The following is a 21,347-nucleotide window of genomic DNA, read 5'->3' on the forward strand; positions in this document are numbered from 1 at the left end:
AGACGCGAAATCTCACGCTGCATGACACTTTTCTGCTCCTCAAAAAACGCCTCTGTGTTCTCAGTTTTCTGTCTGGCTACACGGCGCTCATCCTCCAGCTGGCGATTCACCCGCTCTATCTCCTCCCTGAGGCGGTCACGGAACTCCTTCTGCTCGCGCGTCATCATCGCCTCGGCATCACGCGCCAATTTTGCCTTTACTTCCTCCACTTCCGCCTCCTTCAACGCAATGACTTCGTCCCTCTGACGGAGTTCATTCTCAAATTCCTCCCGCAGCCGTGCCTTCTCAGCCTTGTGTCGGTTCAGCAGGAGCACAATGTCGGGCTCCAGCGACTGCAACGTGCTCTCCTTGATACGTTTGGCCTCTGAGATCTTCCACTTTTCACGGGCAGCCTTTTCCTGCGCCTGCCACCTGGTCTTCAGTTGAGCAATAGCAGCTGCGTTGGCCGACTCTAATTTTGCCACCTCCTCCTCTCGTCTTGACATTTCCTGCCGCAGCTGCGTTGTAAGCGACTCTACCGCTTTCGTGAGCTGAGCCTTTTCCCGCTGCAGTAATTGTGTCACCCGGTTATGTTCCTTCTCGGACTCCTGAAATCCTTTGCGCAACGAGTCCACTTCGCTACGAGCGGCAGCCTGCAACTTCTCCACATGTTCCGTCTCCCGTTGGCGAGCCGTACTTAGTCGCGCCTTCAGCTCCTCATTCTCCGCTCGAAGTTCATCATTGCTGAACCGCAGCGCCTCTATCTTGGACTTGATGCCATGGTATACACCAACGTAAGGATCAAGAGTTCCACCAATCACATAAGAAGTGAGACAAGAAGCGGAAGCACTCGAAGACATTTGTTGTTGTTGTTGTTGTTGTTGTTGTTGACGTTGTGTTAATTGAGGTGGCGGTGCGGCAAGCGGTGGTTTATTGAGCAACAAGCGGTTGGGTGCCGCCGATGAAGAGAGCGGAATGCCCTCAGAGACATACGACTCGGGCAACATTTCATCATTTTGGGCGAAGGGCGCAGCTAACTGCGGCCGTGTCGCGACGGCCTCGTCGAGGTAGGAGAGAATGTTGGCCACCTTCGCCTCGTTGAGCTCGCGAAGGTCAGAGCACACGCTACTACTCGCCGCTCCACCTGTTGCACGTGGAGCCGTTTCCATCGTCTCAGGGAGCTCAAAACGCGAGCCCAATGCCTCCTCTGCGTCCACAATGGCCAACACCACTTCCCCGGCCCAACCCAAGGCAATACTGGCAAGAAAATTTTTTAAAAAAAGCAAAACCGGCAGCAGTAGCAAACAACAGATAAAAAGCCGCTTATCCATACGCATGGCAAACATATATTTATATACATGCATTAAAAGGATGAATACCCACAAAATAAAAACACAAAAACGGACCGGAAAGCAAACCAACAAAACAAATTTAGTAAGCAGTATCGGCCCCGCAATAGCTGCCAACACGCAGAAGTTCTTTCCAGTTCACGCACCATGTCAAAGCCAATACCATTTTCTTTTTTTTTTCCTTTTAATCCGCAGACGCCTCCTTCATTGAAGGCATAAAGGAAGATACACAAGCTACATGTCGCAAGGTCGGTCGTCCATGAGGGCAATTCCACGGCTGTTCAAGCTCACCCAATCGACTCACAACGGAACGCATGGTCTTCTCAGAAAGAGCTGTGCCTATCATGATGCTAGAGCGGCATGCTTTTGTGGCCATGGAGTGCCACAAGCTGCGCAACGGCTTGGTGATGTTGCCATAGAGGGCAATTTGCTGCACTAATTCCACGATATCATGAGGCCCTACCGCTTCGTACTGGAGCACAGGCACCGAATATACAAGCAGCTTGTTGGCATCCTCACCACGCTTCACAGTAAAGCCATGCTGTCTTAGTTCCTCGCTATGCAGAACCGCCAGATCAACATCATGTGGATCCATCGACACGGAAACAGCGGCCAACAAAGGTTGAGGTCGGGCTTTGTATTGACTCAACAAGCACTCGTAGTTAAACTTCTCATCCGCAGCGTGCTGATCAATTACAAACATGTCATCTCCAAGGGAAGCCAGAATAAATCCGTGGTTAAACTGTCCGTGTATTATCATCTCTTTAAAGGAGCTTTTGTCCAAGTACGTTGCAATTTGGTTTTCTGTCTGCTCCGTGAGGGATGCAAATGTTTGGCGCTCTTTTCGCGTACGTTTAAAAGGAATTGATGTACATTCAGTGGGTCCGTGCGACAATGGCTGCATCGATAATTCCGTGAGTGGGGGAAACCGCATTCCCGTACGAGGGCCCGCAGGCCGAGGGTGATTTGCCTCATCAGTTAAAAAAACTGGCGAGTTGCTTTCGTCACCCCCCATCTTCTGCGTCGGGGTGCATGGCGAGTCCACTGGACTCTCCCGCTTCCATATTCGCGTCGAAGGCGCATCCTCATTACACGACCTTTCTGCCGTCGAAGAGCATCGTGACGACGCAGAGCTGCTGCCGCTCGAAATCCTCTTGCTATCAATATCGACGGTTGTCCCAGTAGAAAAAATTGTCGCCTCAGTTTGAGTGTAATAAATAGAAGAACGTATCTTCGACATTTCAACCAAGTCCGAAGCCAGCACATCATCCGTAGACGAGGGTGTCAAGAAAGGGTCTGTTCGCCGATATGTGAACTGTGTGAAGGATGTGGCGGAAACAGGGGTTCGAGTGAGTTTTAAATCCTGCGTGGCCTTCCAGTCTGTCCGTCGTGTTCGTTCAATGTGGATGTGCCTGTCCACATCAATACCATCGGTGGAAGCCTGAAATTCCATGAGCGCCCGCGAGTGTACCTCCTCTGCATATTTGCTCTCTTCCGTGAAGAGGACCTTCCGCTTATTGGGCGCTAGGTTCACATCGTAGGGAACATGATTGCCACATGAAAGATGGAGAAAAAAGACTGGATACGCACGCTGTGCCGCGTTTGGTTGACATTCAGCATACGCGTCACTGACGGCCTTCGATATTATAGGAAGATCCACAAGCCTCCCATCCAGTGCCAGAACCTGCATGTCAGCTGAGAGGCGTCCAGAGGTCACTTTTGAAACAAAACCGGTGATGGTGCCAAATGAGAATTCCCACTCCACCCGATTCATGTCAGCAAGGTAGCGTCCCCCGTACGCCTCTGCCAGTGCACGATGAATGTCGTTTGTACCCGTTAACGAGACCAGGGTTGCCGGTGCACTCTGTGGACTCAAACAATGTGTCATTAACAATCGCACATGAGGGTGAGAAAGTGCGTACTGCTTCATTAGCAACGTAGCGGCAAGAAGTTGTTTCTTCCTGTTTTTGTTAAATTCTCTATGACGCACGGGGAGAGCCCGAAAAAGACCCTCCACAACAATTGTGGTGCCCGGGTGCTTGCGCTCCTGCGTAACATTTACGCTGGTGCGGTGAGTTTTGACGTCGTACGTGATGCACAGTGTGGCGGGCTGGCTCTCTGCCGACATCGTCTGTATGGACACCTCGCTCAGGTTGGCAAGACAATGCAACGCTTCACCCCGGAAGCCCAGCGAATCCCGGAACTGCGCCACAGATGCATCGGCCTCCTCCATTAGATTCTTCGTTGTGGCCCGACACGCAAGAAGCGGCAAGGACGCGTCCTCCCTCACAGTACCCTCAGAGGTTAACAAATCGCCTAGCGCCAAACCACTGCCGTCGTCATTGACAACAATCTTATCCAGACCATAGTTTTCAATGCGTACTGTGACAGTGTGGGCTCCGGCGTCAAGGCTATTCTCCACCAATTCCTTAAGCACGCTGGAAAGATCCGTGATAACCTGCCCTGCACTCAGCTTTCTTGCACTCGCCGCATCCAAACGTTTTATCATTTTCCCAGCAGCACCGCTTCGTTTCTCTAAGATGCAGGGCTCTTTTACCTTTCCTTCTTACTCTCACCAGGAAGAAACTCTATGAAAAACTCTTTCCCCGCCGCGCCTCAGGCTGTAGTCCCACTGAAGCATGCACACGCCCCTACTGAGTCGTCAAAAGAAGATACACTCACTCACACAAAGAGAGGGAGAAGTGGAGAAAAGGAAACACCAAAAAAAAATCTCGGTTCTCCGGAATGGCATCGTCGGCAATCGTGGAACGCAGCCAGCAGCCAAAACAGCGCCCATGAGGATAAAGAAGAAGAAGCCAAGGCAATATATATATGTAATATTGGAAAAAAGAAATAAAAAAGCAGTTCAAAGAGTGTTTCCTGGTGAGACGACCCTTGAAGGCCCAGCAACTTCCCTCTTGCGTGTTACTCTCTAGTCCATCTGCTGCATGGCCTTCTCGGCGGCGGTCACCTTGCCCTTTCCCTTGTCGCTCTTTGTGCTGCGGTCCTTGCGCTCAAGGATGGCCTTGCGGTTGTGGTTAAGCTTCAGCTTCGTGATTTCCACATTGGAGGGATGCACCCCAACGGGGACGGTGGTGCCGTTCGCCTTCTCACGGTTCACCTTGTCGATGTGAATCACCCAACGGAGGCGGTAGCACGCCGTGACCTTGCCCTCACGGCCCTTGTACGCGCCACGCTTCACGCGCACTTCATCGTCCTTACGGACGGGCATAGCACGCACGTTGTACTTTGCGCGGAGCTCCTTCGAGAGAGGGGCACTCATGAGGATGCGGCGCACATGACTCGGCGCCTGAAAGTGGGCGCGGCGGGCCTTGCGACGGCTTCCACACTTGATGCTGGCCATTATCAACCCAGAAACACTATCCCATGGCACAGCAAATGCATGAAGAAAAAAGAAGACAAACCACATTTCAAAAAAAGCAGTCCGCACGTTATGAGTGCACAGACTTACAATAGATATACATACAATAAAAAAAGGAGAGAGAGAATCCCCCGACATGGAGATACAAGCCAAGAGAAAATCGTTTCAAAAAAAAAAATTTCCTGTACAACCAAAACAAAAAAAAAAAAGCGATAGGAGGGGAAAGGAGCAATATATATAAATATGGATGGATAGATAGATAAGTGTATTCTAAATATTCTCGTTCTATCCAAACAGCTTCAAGTAGCACCTCGAAATTTCTAAAGTCGAGGTAAAGATTGGTAACCTGGCGTGCTGAATTGTTCACCATCATGGCGACCATCGGTGTATTGAGCGTTCCGTCGGTATAGATCACTAGGTGTTGGGCGCTCTGGAGGTGAAATGCCAGCGTTTTTTCGATATTCAGCTTCGCCACCATCCGGTGGCGATCCATCACGTGGTGCAAAGTTGCCATTGTAGAAATAGCTCGGAGGTCCTCTTCGGCGGCTGTCAGCAGCATACATGACGGATCCTGCAAACTGTGGCTGGGCCCCTACCATTGGTTCACGCACCTTGATAAGTTTAATCATGAAAAATGTCCACACACGAACGGCGGAGTAAGAAAACGAAATACATGTAATCAGAAACGACGTTCCCTGTATTCCAGATGCAAATTGCACATCCCAACAAATTTTCACCTCGATCGCGAACATGGGCACGTCGGAAAAAAGCAGATTCACCACAATACCATAAATTCGGCGCCTTCTTGACACCTCTTCGGGTTCTGGAAAGCGCCATGCCCACATGTAAAAGACAGAAGCTACAAATAAATAGAAAAGGGTGGCCACAATGGACATGCCAAGGTAAGCCTGCACCAATGACTCCCCCAGCACGGGCACCTGGTAGCACACCCAGCCACAGTAGTTAGCGATACAGAAGAGCGGATGAATGAAGTGAATAAAGAAGGTTAGACATGTAATGAACCGGCTTGTGCCGCCCATCCAATCTATGATATTGCAGTCAGCCATTTCCTCGTCGTTACAATTTCCTTTCGTTTCCCCCTTCCTTCCCCTTTTTTGTATTTACCGTTATTTGTTTTTTAAAGGTCAGTCAGGAAACACAACACCCCCTCTTACAAGCAGCAACTTGTTCGCACGCCTAACGACAGGAGACTGGAAAGACTATCGTAAAAAAAAAAAAAAAAAAGGAAACATAGAAAAAAAACAATGGAAATCCCATATAAATGGCGTCCAAACACAAATCATGACCAACCACACATGAGACCTCCCGTCTACCTCACACGCAAAAAGAGTGGTTCAAATGATGTAATTCACCCCTTCTTTTTCCTGTGTATTTTGATTTGCCTCGTGGATGATATGCCGGTCCTCAGAAACAGCCGGCAGACTGATTTAATCTGTGCGCAACAAGGGACGCATGAGTTTGCTCAAAGGTTTGGTCTAACTCCGCGACCGGCTCCCTAAGGGACGCCTCTTCACACTTCAAATCTTTTATTCTTCTTCCCACTCGCTCTAACTCCATTGCCTGAGAATCTATGACTCCGGCACAAGCCGATACTTGTTCCTTTAAGATCTTCTTTTGGTATCGCAACTGTAGTTCAGTCTTTTCTGCATCCTTCAGAAGCCGTGCCAGCTCCTTTACTCGAGTCTCCAACAGGCGTAACTCCATTTCCGTCTCACCCTTACCATAATGACGTCTACTACCAGATCCATTGGAAAGCAACCTGCTACTTGTCCGCTGTCGAGAATTACTTTGATCCCTTTTCGCACTTCTAGAGCGGTTCACTTTGAACATACGGTTCTCCCCCGCTTGTGAGAGTGGCGTGCGGTCAAGAGAAATGAGTTTTGGTACTGCAGCGAGGAGTGATGGAACCGCCTCCGGTGCGCTCATGACGGGATTTCCACGTAGCTCAAGATAACGAAGTGCCCGCAACTCCCCAAATCTGGAGAGTTCATTCGTATCGAATATTTGATTGAGGCTCAGATCGAGGCTAGAAAGGTGCGCAAGGCCGAGAAAAGGCCGCACTGAATCAATCAAATTACTCCGACAGAGTAATTTCGCCAAACCCTTTGGGAGGTCGCTGATACGTCGGCTAGTAATGCGGTTAAAACCTACGTTCAACTCCTGCAGCTTCGGTACAAAAGCTGACAAACCCTGTAAACTTTGCAGTTTATTGTGCGCCAACCTCAAACGTATTAGTCCCCCCGGAAGACTGGATGCGTCAAGAGTGTCAAGGAAGTTATTGGAGAGGTCCAAAACCGCCAGCCCAGAAAGAGCTTGGCCCCCCGCAAAGCGGGTAATGCTATTATGTGACAAATCCAGTGTACGGACGGCAATGTAACGTTCCCCTAATGGGACACTCTTCCCTTGGAGAGAAATTTCAGGAGCCTCAAGCAATAGCGTCGACGCATCAAAACTCTGAAGGCCCTTGTGGGACAAACTCAGGTCCATATCTCCCTTCAGTATTCTTCCACTCCCCGCCTCCTAAGAATCCCGCAAGGCCTCTAAGCAAAAACCTGCAAAGAGAGAAAAAAAGAAAATGCACAAAAAAATAACACACATTTGTCTTGTTTCTCTTGATGCTGGTGCATTAAAGAGCACTTTGTGAATCCGGACCAGCCATTTCAATAAATATTCAATAAAAATCACTTCTTTTTTGTTGTTGTTGTTAACCGCTTCTTATGCCGCGTCAGTGGCCTGTTCAGCATTCCCATAGAGTATGAACACCAAATGACAGAGAAAGATAGAGAGCTATCCACTTTTCTTCCACACGTTAACAGTATTACTTCCAACGCATGTAATGAGAGTGCTGGAAGGAGCATTCTCGCCCGTCATTGACAGTTCCTCTTTCGTTGCGCATACAACCCCAAAATAAGCCTCCAGTAGCATCACGGCAGATACGGCACTCCCAGTCAGTTGGCCAAATCGCACGGTTGACACTTCATCTGGACTGAGAGCCATAAGAATCAGAACAAGCATCTGATGATGTGCATCCACACATCCGCCCTCAAATACTTGGTCCAGGAGAAGCTCAGCTGCTCGTTTTCCGACGGCTTCAGGAGGCTCCCGTGGTGCCGCGGTGGCCTCTTGGGATATAACGCAATGTTTGCTGGTCGTTTCGGCAACCAAAAGAACCCCATAACCACTCGACGGTTCCCCATGATGTGTTTTGGAGTTGTCTAAATCCGTCACCACATAGACATCGGGAAGGAGATTTAAAAGCACACCCTTTGCAGCGGTGGCTGCACGGTGAGCAAGATCTGCCGCTACACGAGATCCAAAAGAGATACCGCGGATACGACGAACCCTACCTCGAGTTGTTGCATCAACGGAAGTTAGTTTCCGAAGCGCCTTGCATTGCAGTTCAATTGCCCCACCACCGCCCGGATGTGCTCCACGACGAATGATTCGCACACTGCACTCTACACCGAACAGTTGTAACCAGCGCGTAGTCACCGTTCGGAGGGTGTCAACAGAAAGATCCATCTCGCCTTGCGTCGATCCAACCAACGTCAGCTTCGTATCCAACTTTGCAAAAGGAAGAAGAAGAACAGCAACCTCGGCGATATAGCTCACGCAACGGCAGCTAGGAACCTCATGCGAAAAGTTCCCGCCGAGGATCATGCCCGGGTAGAACGTCAAGGTAGTGTTGTTATCTGTGCACTCAAATTTAGAGCCACCAGTCACGCGATCAATGAACTTGAGGAAGTTGGCTTCGGTGGCAATAATTCCCTGCGGTTCATCTTCGTCGTGAATGCCCGAGACACGGACCGGTTTGTTGGTGAGGAGGCTGCACACAATATGGTGTCGGAACAGACTGCTTCCCTCAAACTCAAGCATCGCCCTGCCCACCTCGCTTTTATTCACAGAAAGGAGGGGGGAAAAAGAGTGAAAAGAAATTTTTCGGCATGAAATCCGACAACAAGTTCAAAAACGAATGTGTCGGCAGTCCATTCCAGTCATCACGTCCCAACACCACAGGCTTTTTTTCCCACTTTTTTCTCCTGCTCTTGTTGACTCTTCCCTGTATGACGTTGTCTCCAATGACCAACCCCTCCACACACACACACACGCAGACACATCCTCCAAACATCATCCATCATGGCCACCGAGGAAAGAAAACAAAGAAAAAAAAAACAAATTAAGCGCCTCCCCAAGCAAAGAAACGCGCGTGCCCAACAAATAAAAAAAAAAGCAAGAGTTACCACAAAAATCTCCACCAAGGCACTGTCTTTCCTATTTTCTCCTGACCAGTTGTGCTATTCAGCACCCTGGCAGTAGAATGTTCGTCAGACCTCTCAAGGAAGTCACGAGGGATTCTTTCACCAAACTTTTCTTCGTCATACCCCTTAGAAATACTTTCGTAAAGTTTCCATGGCATGGGAACGATATGTGATTTGGCAAGCGTGCACAACTCACCACATTCTACTATCGTAAAGCCCTTCTTTGGGGCGTTGCCATGCTTTGAACCCCCAGCATTGATTCTCTCAACCACATCAAATCCTCCAATAACTAAAGCAAATATTTGAGGGGCATAGTCACCAGCAGAAACGTGAATGGCAAAATTGGGGCTTTCCTTGTTAACTCCGTATGCAATAGAAGACAAAGCCCCTCTCCATGATCCTGTCCCAAGGTGTTCGGTAGGCAAGTAATGTGGATTAAAACCAGTGACGTCGTGGGTCATTTCCCTCCCATCACCAAATATCAAACAATGTCGTGGAACAATAGCAGCCAACTGCATACCTCGAAACGAGTCGCCTGTATCACCGCTCCCTGTACACCTTCGGTGAAAGTACTCACAGTAAAGAGGGCATTTCTCGTTAAGAAGTCCAATAACAACCCGGCCAATATCTGCACCGTTTTCCGCAATGTCAAAGTAGACCACGCTACCAATACGAAGGTCCGCTGGCATATGAGCCACCCCTCGTATCATCCGCTCACTGGAAAGTTGGGTTCGGTAGAACACATAGAGGATAATGAGCAGCAAAAAAAATATTGCCACACGGATGGCCATCATGATCATAGCGTACTGCCGCGCATGTTCTTCACACCACGCCATCATCACGAGTTCAAGATCTGTCAAGACACGCTGTGGAAGAGGAACTTCTTCTATTAACGTAAGCGGGAGCCGTTTCACCCGAATCAACGAATTTCCCTTCTCGTCTCGGGTAGTCAGCGTATTATCGGAGACGTGGCCACCACTGGCGCTAGCGCAATAAAATACCGAAGAGCCACTAAAAAGTGACTGTTGATGATTGATAGAAATTGCCCCCATACGCACTCTCGCCACTGCTGTGATGTGAGCGACTCGAACGAGACGCAGACCTCCTTGCATCCTCTCAAACAAAACCCTTTCTCCTAAGAAATATAAATGATGTATGTGTATGTATTCACATATACACCACTTAAAACCCCTAAAGGCTGGTTGCAAACAAGCCACAAATATATATATAGAAAAAAAAAATTAGGCACAAAAAAAAATAGAAGAGAATGAGTCCCTGCCTGCCTGTAAATATATATTTATATATGCGCCCGGATGAAGTCTTCTCCCCTCTTCAAAAAAAAAAAAAGCAAGAAGATAGACCCATTTTGGTTCGGTTTACCCGAAATTCTCCACAACTCAGCCGATGTGTCTCCAACACCCATAGACCCGTAAAAGTAATAGCTCATAATTCATTATAAAGCAGCCGGGCTCATTGAGAAATCAACAATTGGCAGCCTTTCGGGCCCCGCAACAGCCAGGCGCCTCCGCCTCACTCTTTGCCAATTAATCAGAACTGAAGGTGCCACGACGTGTTAGGTCGTCTGCAAGGTTGTTCTGTGACCGCGAGTGTAAAAAAAAAAAGTGCGTGAATGTTGTAAATGCAAAAAAAAAAAAAACACGCCATCAAATCGAACTCCTCCAAGCCGAAGCGCGCAATTCCGCACAGCCCCCTTCACAAGGCGGCGCCCCGCAACAACGCAATGCCCACACGGAAATTCACGCCTTGCGGCACATAATTGGCAAACGCCAACGAGGAAAAATGAACCATCCGGCACCGCAAAAAAAAAGCGTGCTGCGTAAATACCAAGTAGGCGCAGCGCCCAACACCCCCGATCGCGAAGAATGACCAAAGGACACGCCGAGAAAAGTGCGGGTTGCAACCCCTGACTCGCAGTCGCCGATGGCCGCACGGCAACCCGGGCACGTTCGGCAACCCTCTTCTCCAACACCAGCGCCTCCATGCGGGTGACCGTGACACGGCAAAAAAAAAGTCTTCGCGCCCCACTGGGTGCGCTCAGTCAAAAACGGCAGCGCGCAAATCCAATCAGGGGGATGCCCCGTGAGCATCCACTGCCGCCAAGAAGCCCCAAGACGCTTCTTGCCCAAATAACCCGCACAGCCGGCCACGAAAAAATCGTGCTCGCTGCTCCTTCCCGGTCAGCGGCTGGGTAGAATTTGCCAACGCGCCCGCCTCGTACATAGTCCTGTGAAAACATGAACGCGGTCCCATCATGAAAATGCTGGGGCGCGCCGCCCAAAAGTCATCGTGCGTAGGGCGTCGCTGAAATTCAACACCACCGACGACGGCGCACCAAGATCACCGCCCATCCCGACCCATCCCATGGGGCTCGCGAGCGCCTCCTGAACATGTGTGGATTCCTATCCCCAGTCGCCGGGCTCCTGCGCAGCAGCAGCTCCAGAGCCTGCAAGCCCCACTCTGAGAACGAGAGACCCATTTAGCCGCGTCGTGAATGCGGAACCCGGGGCTTCCCCCCATCCCCCGACAATTCCCGGCTCGGCACGTCGTTGGCGGAGCCCTGGGCGAGTGGAGGAACGCATGCATTCGGGAGCTCACGGCCACCACCATCTTCCCCGCCGCCGTCGCAAAAACGAGGATGCTAGGAGTTTCCCACGGGACAAGGCGACGCTTGGACACCAGGGAGTTGCCACCCCGCGGTTGGGAGGTGAAGTCGGGCGGCGCTGGCTTCTCCAAGCCTCTCCCTCGTCAACGGTCGCGTCTCCTTTTCCCAAAAGTCCTGCACTTCTCGCGGAAGGCCCTTCGCGAGGGTCGCACGGAGTCCCTCTTCTCCTGGGCCGCCAGCTGCGCAATGAGAGAGAGCGCAAAGATGATGGTGCTCCCCGGTGGCCTGAGAATAGTCGTGCCGAAAATTCAGATTTTCAGCGGCCAACATGCCCCGCCTCCATCCAATTGCCCTCGCCGCTTTCATGGGTGATGAGAGATGACTCGCCAAAAACTGTGGCCAGCTCGGAGTGCGCATGCCCGCCGCGCTTTCGCACACCGCGTCATCGTGCTGCATCCTATCATCTGCACCATCCGACACGACAAGGTCAATCCCGTTCATCGAGACCCACCATGGGAAATAGTATACGTAAAGGTCAAGCAATTCGGAGCGTGTTGGTGGAATTGCTGTCCAAAGTGTGTGCCTAATATCCCTTCCATTCCCGGTACTTTTTATTGGGAAGTAGCCATCCTTGAATTTATAGAAAAAAAACTTCCTCGCTACCTTTCAACGCAATAGCCTTGAAACCCAACTCCAGTTACAGACAAAGAAACAATGATAGATGGACAATACAATCACCCATTTATTTAGCCTCATATGTTCTCAAATTCTCACCGCAGTTTACTAGAAAAAAAAAAAAATGAGGAGCAAACAGCAAAAGGAGGGGGAGGGAGGAACTGAAGACAAATTCAGCAATTTTCGCACTGTCCATTAACGGTATGATATCGTGGCGATCCTTTTTTTTTTTTTTTCGTTTGACTATCGCTTGTTTCCTTTTTCCTCTTTTCCAGGTACAACACACATGAACGGTTTCTTTTTTTTTCTTGTTCGGTGGTTGGACCTCTGCTTAAATTTTAAGAAGATCTGCAAACCGAATATTTTACGTCCAAAAATAAAGCATCGCAGTTGGAAGAAAGAGGCTGGCAATCCAAAGAAAACAAAATATAACGAAATGCGCTGCTATGTCAGGTTCATTACTGCACCCACACCGCCTTCGGCTTTTAAAAAAAACGTGTATGCCGCGTCTGTAGTGATTGTTTTTCTTTTAATCAAACACAAGGAAACTTTGTGTCGAAAATGCGTCCGACGTCTGGATCCTCACCCCTTTATTTTTTTTTTACCCCTCTCTTTCTTTTCATTGCATTCTTTTTTTGGTTGTTTTTAATACTGTGGATATATTTATGTGTATTTTGTCTCTACTTCTTTTTTTTTCAGTCTTGACTGGATCTTGCTCCGCTTTTATTTACACAGTGACCTTATTCTCCGCCACATTGCCCATGCACTCAGCCCGCACAGGATCAAAGTATGGGTGTTGCATTGCCTCTAACGCCTGCACACGTTTCACGTGATCGTATTGGAGCAGATGATCTAAGAAATCGAGGGCCTCTGGCGAACATAAATGTTGATTCTCTCGGGTTATAAATGTATTCCACGGCTTTTTGCTATGACGACCCACTGCCGCCTCCAAAAGAGGAGAAAGCGTCAAGTTGTACTTTTGGAGGTACTCCATTAACTCATCGGTTCCTAGAACTTTGGCAATGCGAACCAGTTGATCGTTATTGTCCTTTCCATGGAAAAATGGTTCCTTCATAAAGATAATACCTGCAAACATGCACCCGAGCGACCACATGTCAAGCCGGTAATCGTACATGGGAAGCTCAACTAGGAGCTCCGGACCCTTAAAATAGCGAGAAGCCACGCGAGCATTGTAAGTCGTGGCAGGATGATAAAATTCTGCCAGACCCCAGTCAATGAGAACAAGTCTGCGTCGATTATGATCAATTGTGATGTTGTTCGGTTTTACATCGCGGTGCATGATACCCATTGAATGCGCGTATTCCAAAGCTTTCAGAAGCTCAAAAATATAGTAACGGACGTCGTGGTCCGTCAAAATAGGAAATATTGTTCGGAAATCGGAGGCTGGAACATACTCAAATATGAAAGAAGGTGTCTTACTGCATGGATCACGTACGACGTCAAACAACTCCACGATGTTGGACCCTCCCTGAAGATTTTGAAGAATCTTTAGCTCTCGTAAAATCTTCTTCTTCTTAACAGGCTTGAGCACCTTGATAACCACCTGACGACGGACTTTGGTATCCCACCCTAGAAACACATCGCTGTACTTCCCTCGGCCAATTTTTTCAACTATCTCGTACCGTTCAGGCGAGCTCCACTGAATTCGAGCAGACTCGTAATCCCAGTATTCTCGTGGCTTGTCCACATTAACGCGAGCATACCGGTGCTTGCCATCTGTATTGGCCTCTGATGACGCAGACATCGTCGTCAATTATTATTTTCTTTTTTGAGGGGGTTTAAAAAAAAAAAAAAAAAAAAACATTTGAAAGCAAAGAGCATTTCACAAAAAGTGTAAAAAAAAAAAAACGGAGGCAAGAAAAAACACTCTATCCAATGCATTTGATTCTGGTCAAAAGGCAAAGGGGCAACAAAATATGTAAAGCAAAAGTAACTTTTGCAAAAATTAATCAAAAAGATGTCGGCGACAAAACAACAGGAATGAATCCCACTATATATTGGTAGATATATTTAGGCAGATGTTTTATATTCCCTCTTCCTTGAAAAGAAATGAGAAAGAAAAAAAAAATGGTTTTATCGCTAATTGAGGATGACCACCCTACTATCCCTCTTTACTGGACGCTTCAACAAGGGGGCGTGCTCAAGACCTAAGAATGCCATCTTGAGAGGATATTGCTGGTTGGGCTGATATTGAGATTCAAGAGAAAATTCAAACAGCTGTTTTCCTAATGGCACACCAGGTTGGACCTCCACAACATAATTCTCCCTTACCAACGCCAACTTCCAATCCACCACGGCCGCCTCAGAAAGCCCTAGTTTATATGCAATACGTCGCAAAAGACCAGGTGCAAATTCCGCATGGTCAATGTAAATGCTAAAAGGATCTCCATGAGTCTCAACAGAATTTGACCGCTGCCGAACCATGGTAAAATGGTGTACATGAATTAGTGATTGATTTTGCAAAGGAACGCCCTCGATAGGCCTCGGTATTTTTTCAATACGATACTCTGCGCTCTCTTCAAATGTGGAATTTTCAAATGTGCGTGGATGATCCTTGTCAAATACGTTGTAGATTCTTCCACGCCATACATCTACGAGTCGAAGTTCTTTCCATGCGCCGTCGGGATCAAGATCCTGGTAAAACATCATATCAGAATCAAGCACATCTCGCTCTTGTAGCTCCTTTTCCTTCTCAGTTTTCGGCAAAACTGGAGTTGTTGGAAATGAATGAACAGAATTAGATTTCACCTCCTGAATCTCTCTAACACACGTACTGAAAAGTTCCACCGGTGTTATTGGAATTTCTCGCGGCATTAATATCCAATGTTGACTAATAGGTTTCACGCGCTCGTTAAATAATTTGAATTGAAGAGAATGTGCTGCCTCAATTTCCGTCACTGTATACTTGCAATATTCATAGTAAAGATATCGTGAAAGCGCGACATAACGTGGAACCGGAGGTGATAGCAACTTTCCAAGAGTTGGGCGATCTTTTTTCCTCCCCTTCATAAAATATGGCAGCTTCGTCTCAGGGCTGTGCATTGTAAAACGGATACGGTCATAGTTTTCTGGATCACCAATAAGACGAGCCACGTACCGCTGAAGTTGTTCATATGTCATATTTTCTGCTAGTTGTGTGTTGATCAGCGTTGAATATGAGGGCGGATGATTTAACTTGATCTCCACAGGAACCAGTCGTCGAAGAAATTGCTGGAAGCTCACAATGTCAGGATAGAAAACACCACTTTTATCTTCTTCAGAGATCGCCTCTTGCCAAACTAAAATGTCTCCGGAATTAAGATACGGTGAACATTTAGAATAGGCATTGTGATCGTACTCACACAAAACAGATAACCCCTCCCTTTTTTCGGCTTCAATTTTTTCAGGAGGAACTGTCCATGCACCCAAAGGTCTCTCATTCGAAGGAGCAGCTGATGTTTCAGGGTCAATCGTGCATTTTGATCCTCCTCCAGTTAAATGGTGGTTGGGTCTTAGATTTACATCAGCGGGAATCTCTGTAATACGTTTCCGAATAAATGGCTCCATAAGCTGAATGGCCTTCGCTGACGTCACACGTTTCTTGTAGGCCAGAACTGTACATCCCAAAAAGACAACTTTCAAATGCAGAGGAATGTATAGTTTATGATGAAGCAAGTCATATTTAACGGAGTCACCCTCTTCAATGCCATCGGCTTCAATATAATTGACAGTAGAGGGAGTTACAACAAAAACGCAGCAATCCTTTTCGCCACACAAAATATCCGATACAGTTACGCCTTGAATAACTTGTTTATGTAAAAAAACATGACCGTTTTCACCCCTCTCTGAAGGATACCAAAGTAACTGCTCAGAAATAGGTATGCCAATTTGTTTTTCGACGAACGATTGAAACGCAGGAAGAGCTTCTGTACTCAATAGAACTCTAAAAGTAGTATTTGTTGGGAACTGTTTACCTTGCGGTCGACGACAGGAAAGAAACTCATGCTCCTCTTCAATATCATTTGGTTGTATGAAATAAATTTTTCCGTATAGATGATCTTCAGCTCTTTCCTTCAAAAGTCGTTCATATTCTTTTTGTTCCCATTCTAGTTGTCGCACAACATGCCATGGGACATCTTCTGGTCCAATAGATCTTAATAAATGTCCTATCTGAGAAGTTCGTATATAAACTAACATATAAGCGTTAGTCGTATTTGGAACTTCTGAACCCCAATAATTGAGTTTAAATCCACCAAAATTCGCTCCAAAAACTTCTCGAAGAGAAGCTGGTGAAACATCTTCGTCATTAAATCTATACCATGCATCTGAGCACCGTAAAAAGCAAAAATAATGACCAAATCCAGCATCAGATCCAGAATGAACTAAAACGCTACAAAGTGTATAATCTGTATCCTCTTTGGAAGCATGGGGCATATACTTCGATAAATCCAAATTGTTGTAGTAATCCCAACGACTCAAAACCTTGGTTTCCCCTCGTTCTATATCGTAGTCGAACCGTGCCAAATGCAGAAGCAAAATAGGTGGTGTAAGTTTTAAACGCACACCTTTTTCTGCTCGATGATATGATTTTTTCCCGTTATTCTCCAAGCAGTATTTGTTTTTTCCGTCAAGTACCTCAACCTGAAAAAATCGCTCAAAACTTGTGTAAATATCAGTTGTGTTTTTGACAACTAACTGGAGGTCATAGAATAATTCCTCTCTCGACCCGTGATAACCCACTTCATCCACGCAAACAAAGTTTTCCAAAACTCCAACAAATAATTGACTGATGGCATTATTCTTTGTATGAGATGAGTGATCTCCTTTTTCAGACTGTTGAACATGATTCAATTTATTTTCTAAATTGTCCAATAACTTACATGTCATCTCGTGAACATCATGTTGAATGAAGCTATCGGTTGAACTCCATCCAAAGGATTCGGTAAGCTCTGTAGTGTCAACCGCCTCGTTTCCTCTTTGAAGAAGACAAAATAATCTCTGAAGAGCATATGGAATAGATTTCGTTCTTTTGACACCTGTATCATTTTTTTCTTCCGCCTCCTCTCCAGTTGGCATTTGATAAATGGTCCATCGAAACTCTGAGATATGAAATAATGCTTGTAAAAGAGAATTCAAATAGCATGTTGCTCCTTGATTCAACAATCCATTGTATTTGGTCTTTGAAATAGCACCCCCACTATCTAAAACCATCTTTCCTTTAGGACGGGGAATGGGTCCATCAACTTTCTCAGTGCTAAATGCCTCACTGTTTACAAAAGAATAGCCAAGAAGATGTGCACTAGATAAAGAAGGACTCCAATTGTGTGCACTCAAATGATGATGAAGCATGTAGTTGTCGGCGATTTTACCCGATCCATGAATCGCAGTCAAACGTTGCAAAGCCCGAAGAAAGACCGGATGAAGAGAATTGTGGATACCACATTCCCGAAATACGGCAATGCGCTCTGCGCCAGTCATTGTCGCCAAATCGGCCAATGTGGTTTGGCATTTCTCTAAATCAGCTTCTGGAGGCAACAAATCTCGATCAAATAATTGATCATTCCAAAAAACGTGTCGAACAATGTCAAGCACATTTAACATTTTTTCTGTTTATTTATTTATTTATTTATAGATATATAAAAAAAAAAATAAGAACAGAAAAAAAAAATATATATATATACACGTAAAAGATATCCCATATACTATCTTGCTTCTGCTTTTATCATTTTCATTATTATTATTACTATTATTATTAACATGTTGCAAATATAAGAATCATTGAGATAGGTTCAATGGTACTTAAATCCTCTACATAACTTCTCAAATTGCACAGACAAGAAGTTTTTTTTTTTTTTGTTTTTTTTCTTTTGAAAAAAAAAAATAATAACAAAGTAGAAATCTAAGAAAAACATTACATATCCGAAAATCGCTGAATAACAATAAGCGTAAAATCCTTGTCCGGGGCCACCATAATTTCATTCTTTTTGCTCCTTATACGTAAAAAGGAAAGATCATTTGTCGGATCCAAGTCCCTCACACAATGACGAGCTTTTGCAGCTAATGCCGTGATCAGATGCGCATACTGGTTCTGTGTTACAGTATCTTCAATGGTGCTTCTTATGGGAACACCCTCATTGTTCACAACTATTATACCCGTCACGTTCGGTCGCTGGCTAATACGCTGAAATGTTTCCTCAATCTCAGACATCCCCAAAAATATGAACGGTTTTTATTTATTTATTATTTTATTTTATTTTCACACTTCACTTAAAAAACGTGCAAAATGCACTATAAAAAACACTATGGATGGGACAGGAGAATGATAAGAGTTAAGGAAAATAAAAAAAAAGAATAGGGCAAATATCAAATAATCAAATAACTTTCACGAGTAAAAATACACGTAACAGAGATAAAAATAAACCAAGGTTATCCATTAAAAATAATTTTCTGGGCTGCTGGCCGAATCCCGAGTTTCCTAATAATAGAAACCAAACCAGATAGGAATAAGAAAACGGATGAATGAAATAAGAATGGATTCACCATACCCTCAAAGTTTCAAAACAAGTATATATATATATATACTGTTGACCACTCACGAGACCTTCTGTACTCAGGTAGGATTTGAATATTATTACTTAAGAAGTGGCAGAATTTGGGGTCCTCCAGCCACAAGACCCCGCCGCGTGGTGGGAATCAAAAGGGCGTGGATGGGATGGTAAAATAAAAATGAAAAATTATCTTGCCGCTATCGGTTCTCTGATGCCCCTAAAATCGTTTTCCTCCCAAAATTCACAAGATAGAAAAGTGTCGTAAAGAAGTGTATTCGTTTTATCAGGATATATACATTAAGTTAGCCAGCTCTCCCGCGATTATTCTCTTCACAAGCTACTAAAAAAAAAAAAACATCCTTACTCTGTAACGCACCATACTCCAAAATAAAGAAAAGCTCAATATAAAGTAGATTTGGCCGCGCCCAAAACTGTGTTATAATGAAGGAAATCTAAAAGCTAAAATTCTCAATACTTTCGCCTACGATCCGGTGTGTTTTTACTTCCCCTTTCTCGCCCTCCAAGCGAGAATAATGGAGAAAGTCAGATGGATTTCTTTAAGAAAAACATTTTGAAAAGCCAGCAACTTTACCCTCAGGAAATAAATAAAAACAATAATAATAATAATAATAATAACTTCAGTCGTTCCCATTCAAGGAAATACCCCACCTCCCGGCTTCGTTCGCATTACTAATACAATATATATATATATAACTCATAACCATTCAATTCTGTTTTTTGTGGGACCCCTCTACAGATTTTCTGCAGCAAACTATATTTATTGTAAGGAATATAATAACGGAAACTATTCCACTCAGAATAAAAAAAACATCCAAATCATGTCGCTCAATAAAAGGTAACTGTGTAAAAGGACAGAAAAAACCTACACTATTAGCATCGAGAGAAGCAACGAATTCAACAACTTCAGCTGCTTTTCGTGATCCCCCCAACAGATATCCCATTCGCTTGATTTTCATAAGGTTGCCAAGGATCTTTTGGTTGTTTTTTAACTGCGTCACTTCATTAATAAATTGGGAGGAATTTAAGACAAGTTTATCCAATGCCACACCTATTCCAGCATCTTGTGCCCTTGCACACATGTCCATTTCATTAGGGAGAAACCCCAAACCCAATATTGGAACACCACTCTCCACAGCTTCATAAACTGAATTACCGCCACAATTTGTTAAAAAGATTTTCGTGTTTTTATGATGCAAAATTAAAAGTCTTGAAAATGAAAAAAATGGAGATAATCGAAAACGGACGCCATTCTTTTTACCCACCAATGGGGGGCGCCGATTATCAGAAACCTCCCACAAAACACACATTAATCCCTTCTTAGTAAACTTGTCAATAGATTCGTATAAACCCTTTGTCCATTCAGTAGAAAAGTGAGAGATGGACCCCAAGTTTATATAAAGAATACCTTCTGTGCATCCATTCATCCACGACATCAAACTGCTATTGATGGATGTCATTTCTCTACTGCGAGGAATCAGAAACCCAACCGAGTGAATGTTAGGGCAAAAAGGCTGAGACATATCCAAACCGAAAACAAAAGGTGCGACTATATGTCGTCCATACAAGAGAGTCTCAAAGGATTCATAGGAATTGTCAACTTTCGTGTTCCGAAGCCTTGTCACAAAGTGATTTAATCGCTGGAAAAAATAGTTTTTAAGTCTCTCTATTTCACTCATACGGAGACCCAATCCACTTCCATGAGAAGGAAAAGAGGGATTCATCTGAGATGGCCAATGCCTTGAAGACCAAAGGAAAACGGTTGGGATTCGCAAGCTCCGGGCAACACTGTCCGCACCCCATGTTTCAATATCCACTATAACAGCATCAGGTAATAAAAGATTTTTTTCTAAAGTCATTTTAAATGCCAAAGCAAAAAAATTGTTAAAGTTTTTTTTGGGGTGATCCCCTGAAACAGAAATAATTAAATCAGAAAAGATTCCGCTCGGTTCATTTTTCTTCGTGTAGGCTTCATTGTAAATACCAATCGAGATACACTCGCATCCTGCAACCTTGTGACATTCATTCATAAAGGACCCAGGAACGTAAACAGTCACATCGTGGCCACGCAGGTGCATTTCTTCCACAATGGCCGACATCATAGCAAAACGGTCCGGTTCGGGAAATGGAGCCACTCCAACCTTTAAAGCATCAACCGCTATTAAACCAAAAAAATATATTGATCCTATCAATATGGCACGTAATATATTTTTAGAGCGAATTTGCATTTTTTTTCCCTTTGTATATATATAACCAAAACACAAAATAATGAGCAAATGTGAGGCGTTATTTTTATCACACACAAAAAAAAAAATTAAATCAAAATTTACATAAAAAAAAAAAAAAGAAAACATTTCAAAAACCTGAAAAACAGTTTAAAATCAATTTCGCATGCAATACGCAGACAAATGCAAGTAAAAAAAAAGGCCTTCCCAAAAAAGATGCCAGAAAAGACTTGAAAAAAGAACTCCGCGCCACAAAGTCCAACTAACC

General features: G+C 45.3%; 11 protein-coding genes across 11 annotated transcripts, besides 18 other annotated features; all 11 read right to left on the reverse strand.

Moving 5' to 3' along the window:
* Positions 1–1,343, reverse strand: Tc00.1047053510761.4 (hypothetical protein, conserved; the record flags this gene model as incomplete). The annotated part of the gene is made up of 1 exon (XM_808252.1): positions 1–1,343. A coding segment is annotated over one exon (1,343 nt), but the record flags the coding sequence as incomplete, so codon positions are not given.
* Positions 1–4,663: a sequence feature (haploid, Esmeraldo-like haplotype).
* Positions 840–876: a microsatellite.
* Tc00.1047053510761.10 (mismatch repair protein PMS1, putative) lies at positions 1,513–3,837 on the reverse strand (the record flags this gene model as incomplete). Its single annotated transcript, XM_808246.1, has 1 exon — positions 1,513–3,837. The coding sequence occupies one exon, from the start codon at positions 3,835–3,837 to the stop codon at positions 1,513–1,515; it is 2,325 nt and encodes a 774-aa protein (XP_813339.1).
* Tc00.1047053510761.14 (60S ribosomal protein L26, putative) lies at positions 4,261–4,692 on the reverse strand (the record flags this gene model as incomplete). The annotated part of the gene is made up of 1 exon (XM_808255.1): positions 4,261–4,692. The coding sequence occupies one exon, from the start codon at positions 4,690–4,692 to the stop codon at positions 4,261–4,263; it is 432 nt and encodes a 143-aa protein (XP_813348.1).
* Positions 4,664–4,711: a sequence feature (areas merged during assembly that could not be assigned to a particular haplotype. This can correspond to areas where the two haplotypes were merged or to regions with more than two copies in the genome that were merged during assembly.).
* Positions 4,712–4,722: a sequence feature (areas merged during assembly that could not be assigned to a particular haplotype. This can correspond to areas where the two haplotypes were merged or to regions with more than two copies in the genome that were merged during assembly.).
* Positions 4,723–13,524: a sequence feature (areas merged during assembly that could not be assigned to a particular haplotype. This can correspond to areas where the two haplotypes were merged or to regions with more than two copies in the genome that were merged during assembly.).
* Tc00.1047053510761.18 (hypothetical protein, conserved) lies at positions 5,031–5,777 on the reverse strand (the record flags this gene model as incomplete). Its single annotated transcript, XM_808256.1, has 1 exon — positions 5,031–5,777. The coding sequence occupies one exon, from the start codon at positions 5,775–5,777 to the stop codon at positions 5,031–5,033; it is 747 nt and encodes a 248-aa protein (XP_813349.1).
* Positions 5,938–5,973: a microsatellite.
* Tc00.1047053510761.22 (hypothetical protein, conserved) lies at positions 6,136–7,218 on the reverse strand (the record flags this gene model as incomplete). The annotated part of the gene is made up of 1 exon (XM_808257.1): positions 6,136–7,218. One exon carries the CDS (start codon positions 7,216–7,218, stop codon positions 6,136–6,138), a length of 1,083 nt encoding a protein of 360 aa, XP_813350.1.
* Tc00.1047053510761.30 (RNA 3'-terminal phosphate cyclase-like protein, putative) lies at positions 7,519–8,607 on the reverse strand (the record flags this gene model as incomplete). The annotated part of the gene is made up of 1 exon (XM_808247.1): positions 7,519–8,607. The coding sequence occupies one exon, from the start codon at positions 8,605–8,607 to the stop codon at positions 7,519–7,521; it is 1,089 nt and encodes a 362-aa protein (XP_813340.1).
* Tc00.1047053510761.44 (cyclophilin-like protein, putative) lies at positions 8,969–10,102 on the reverse strand (the record flags this gene model as incomplete). The annotated part of the gene is made up of 1 exon (XM_808251.1): positions 8,969–10,102. One exon carries the CDS (start codon positions 10,100–10,102, stop codon positions 8,969–8,971), a length of 1,134 nt encoding a protein of 377 aa, XP_813344.1.
* Positions 13,016–14,053, reverse strand: Tc00.1047053510761.60 (casein kinase II, putative; the record flags this gene model as incomplete). Its single annotated transcript, XM_808248.1, has 1 exon — positions 13,016–14,053. The coding sequence occupies one exon, from the start codon at positions 14,051–14,053 to the stop codon at positions 13,016–13,018; it is 1,038 nt and encodes a 345-aa protein (XP_813341.1).
* Positions 13,525–13,578: a sequence feature (haploid, non-Esmeraldo-like haplotype).
* Positions 13,579–20,647: a sequence feature (haploid, Esmeraldo-like haplotype).
* Positions 14,090–14,110: a microsatellite.
* On the reverse strand, positions 14,389–17,889 carry Tc00.1047053510761.70 (ubiquitin hydrolase, putative; the record flags this gene model as incomplete). Its single annotated transcript, XM_808249.1, has 1 exon — positions 14,389–17,889. One exon carries the CDS (start codon positions 17,887–17,889, stop codon positions 14,389–14,391), a length of 3,501 nt encoding a protein of 1,166 aa, XP_813342.1.
* Positions 17,898–17,918: a microsatellite.
* Positions 17,921–17,968: a sequence feature (AT_rich).
* Positions 18,008–18,043: a microsatellite.
* Positions 18,130–18,157: a microsatellite.
* On the reverse strand, positions 18,200–18,496 carry Tc00.1047053510761.73 (dynein-associated protein, putative; the record flags this gene model as incomplete). The annotated part of the gene is made up of 1 exon (XM_808253.1): positions 18,200–18,496. The coding sequence occupies one exon, from the start codon at positions 18,494–18,496 to the stop codon at positions 18,200–18,202; it is 297 nt and encodes a 98-aa protein (XP_813346.1).
* Positions 18,515–18,545: a sequence feature (AT_rich).
* Positions 18,855–19,178: a mobile genetic element.
* Positions 19,441–19,472: a microsatellite.
* On the reverse strand, positions 19,562–21,208 carry Tc00.1047053510761.76 (UDP-glucoronosyl and UDP-glucosyl transferase, putative; the record flags this gene model as incomplete). Its single annotated transcript, XM_808254.1, has 1 exon — positions 19,562–21,208. One exon carries the CDS (start codon positions 21,206–21,208, stop codon positions 19,562–19,564), a length of 1,647 nt encoding a protein of 548 aa, XP_813347.1.
* Positions 20,648–21,347: part of a sequence feature (heterozygous, Esmeraldo-like haplotype) that runs on past the window's edge.
* Positions 21,158–21,200: a sequence feature (AT_rich).

This window comes from Trypanosoma cruzi, genomic scaffold (genome assembly GCF_000209065.1).
Source record: "Trypanosoma cruzi strain CL Brener 1047053516851 genomic scaffold, whole genome shotgun sequence".
NCBI classification, from domain to species: Eukaryota; Euglenozoa; class Kinetoplastea; order Trypanosomatida; family Trypanosomatidae; genus Trypanosoma; species Trypanosoma cruzi.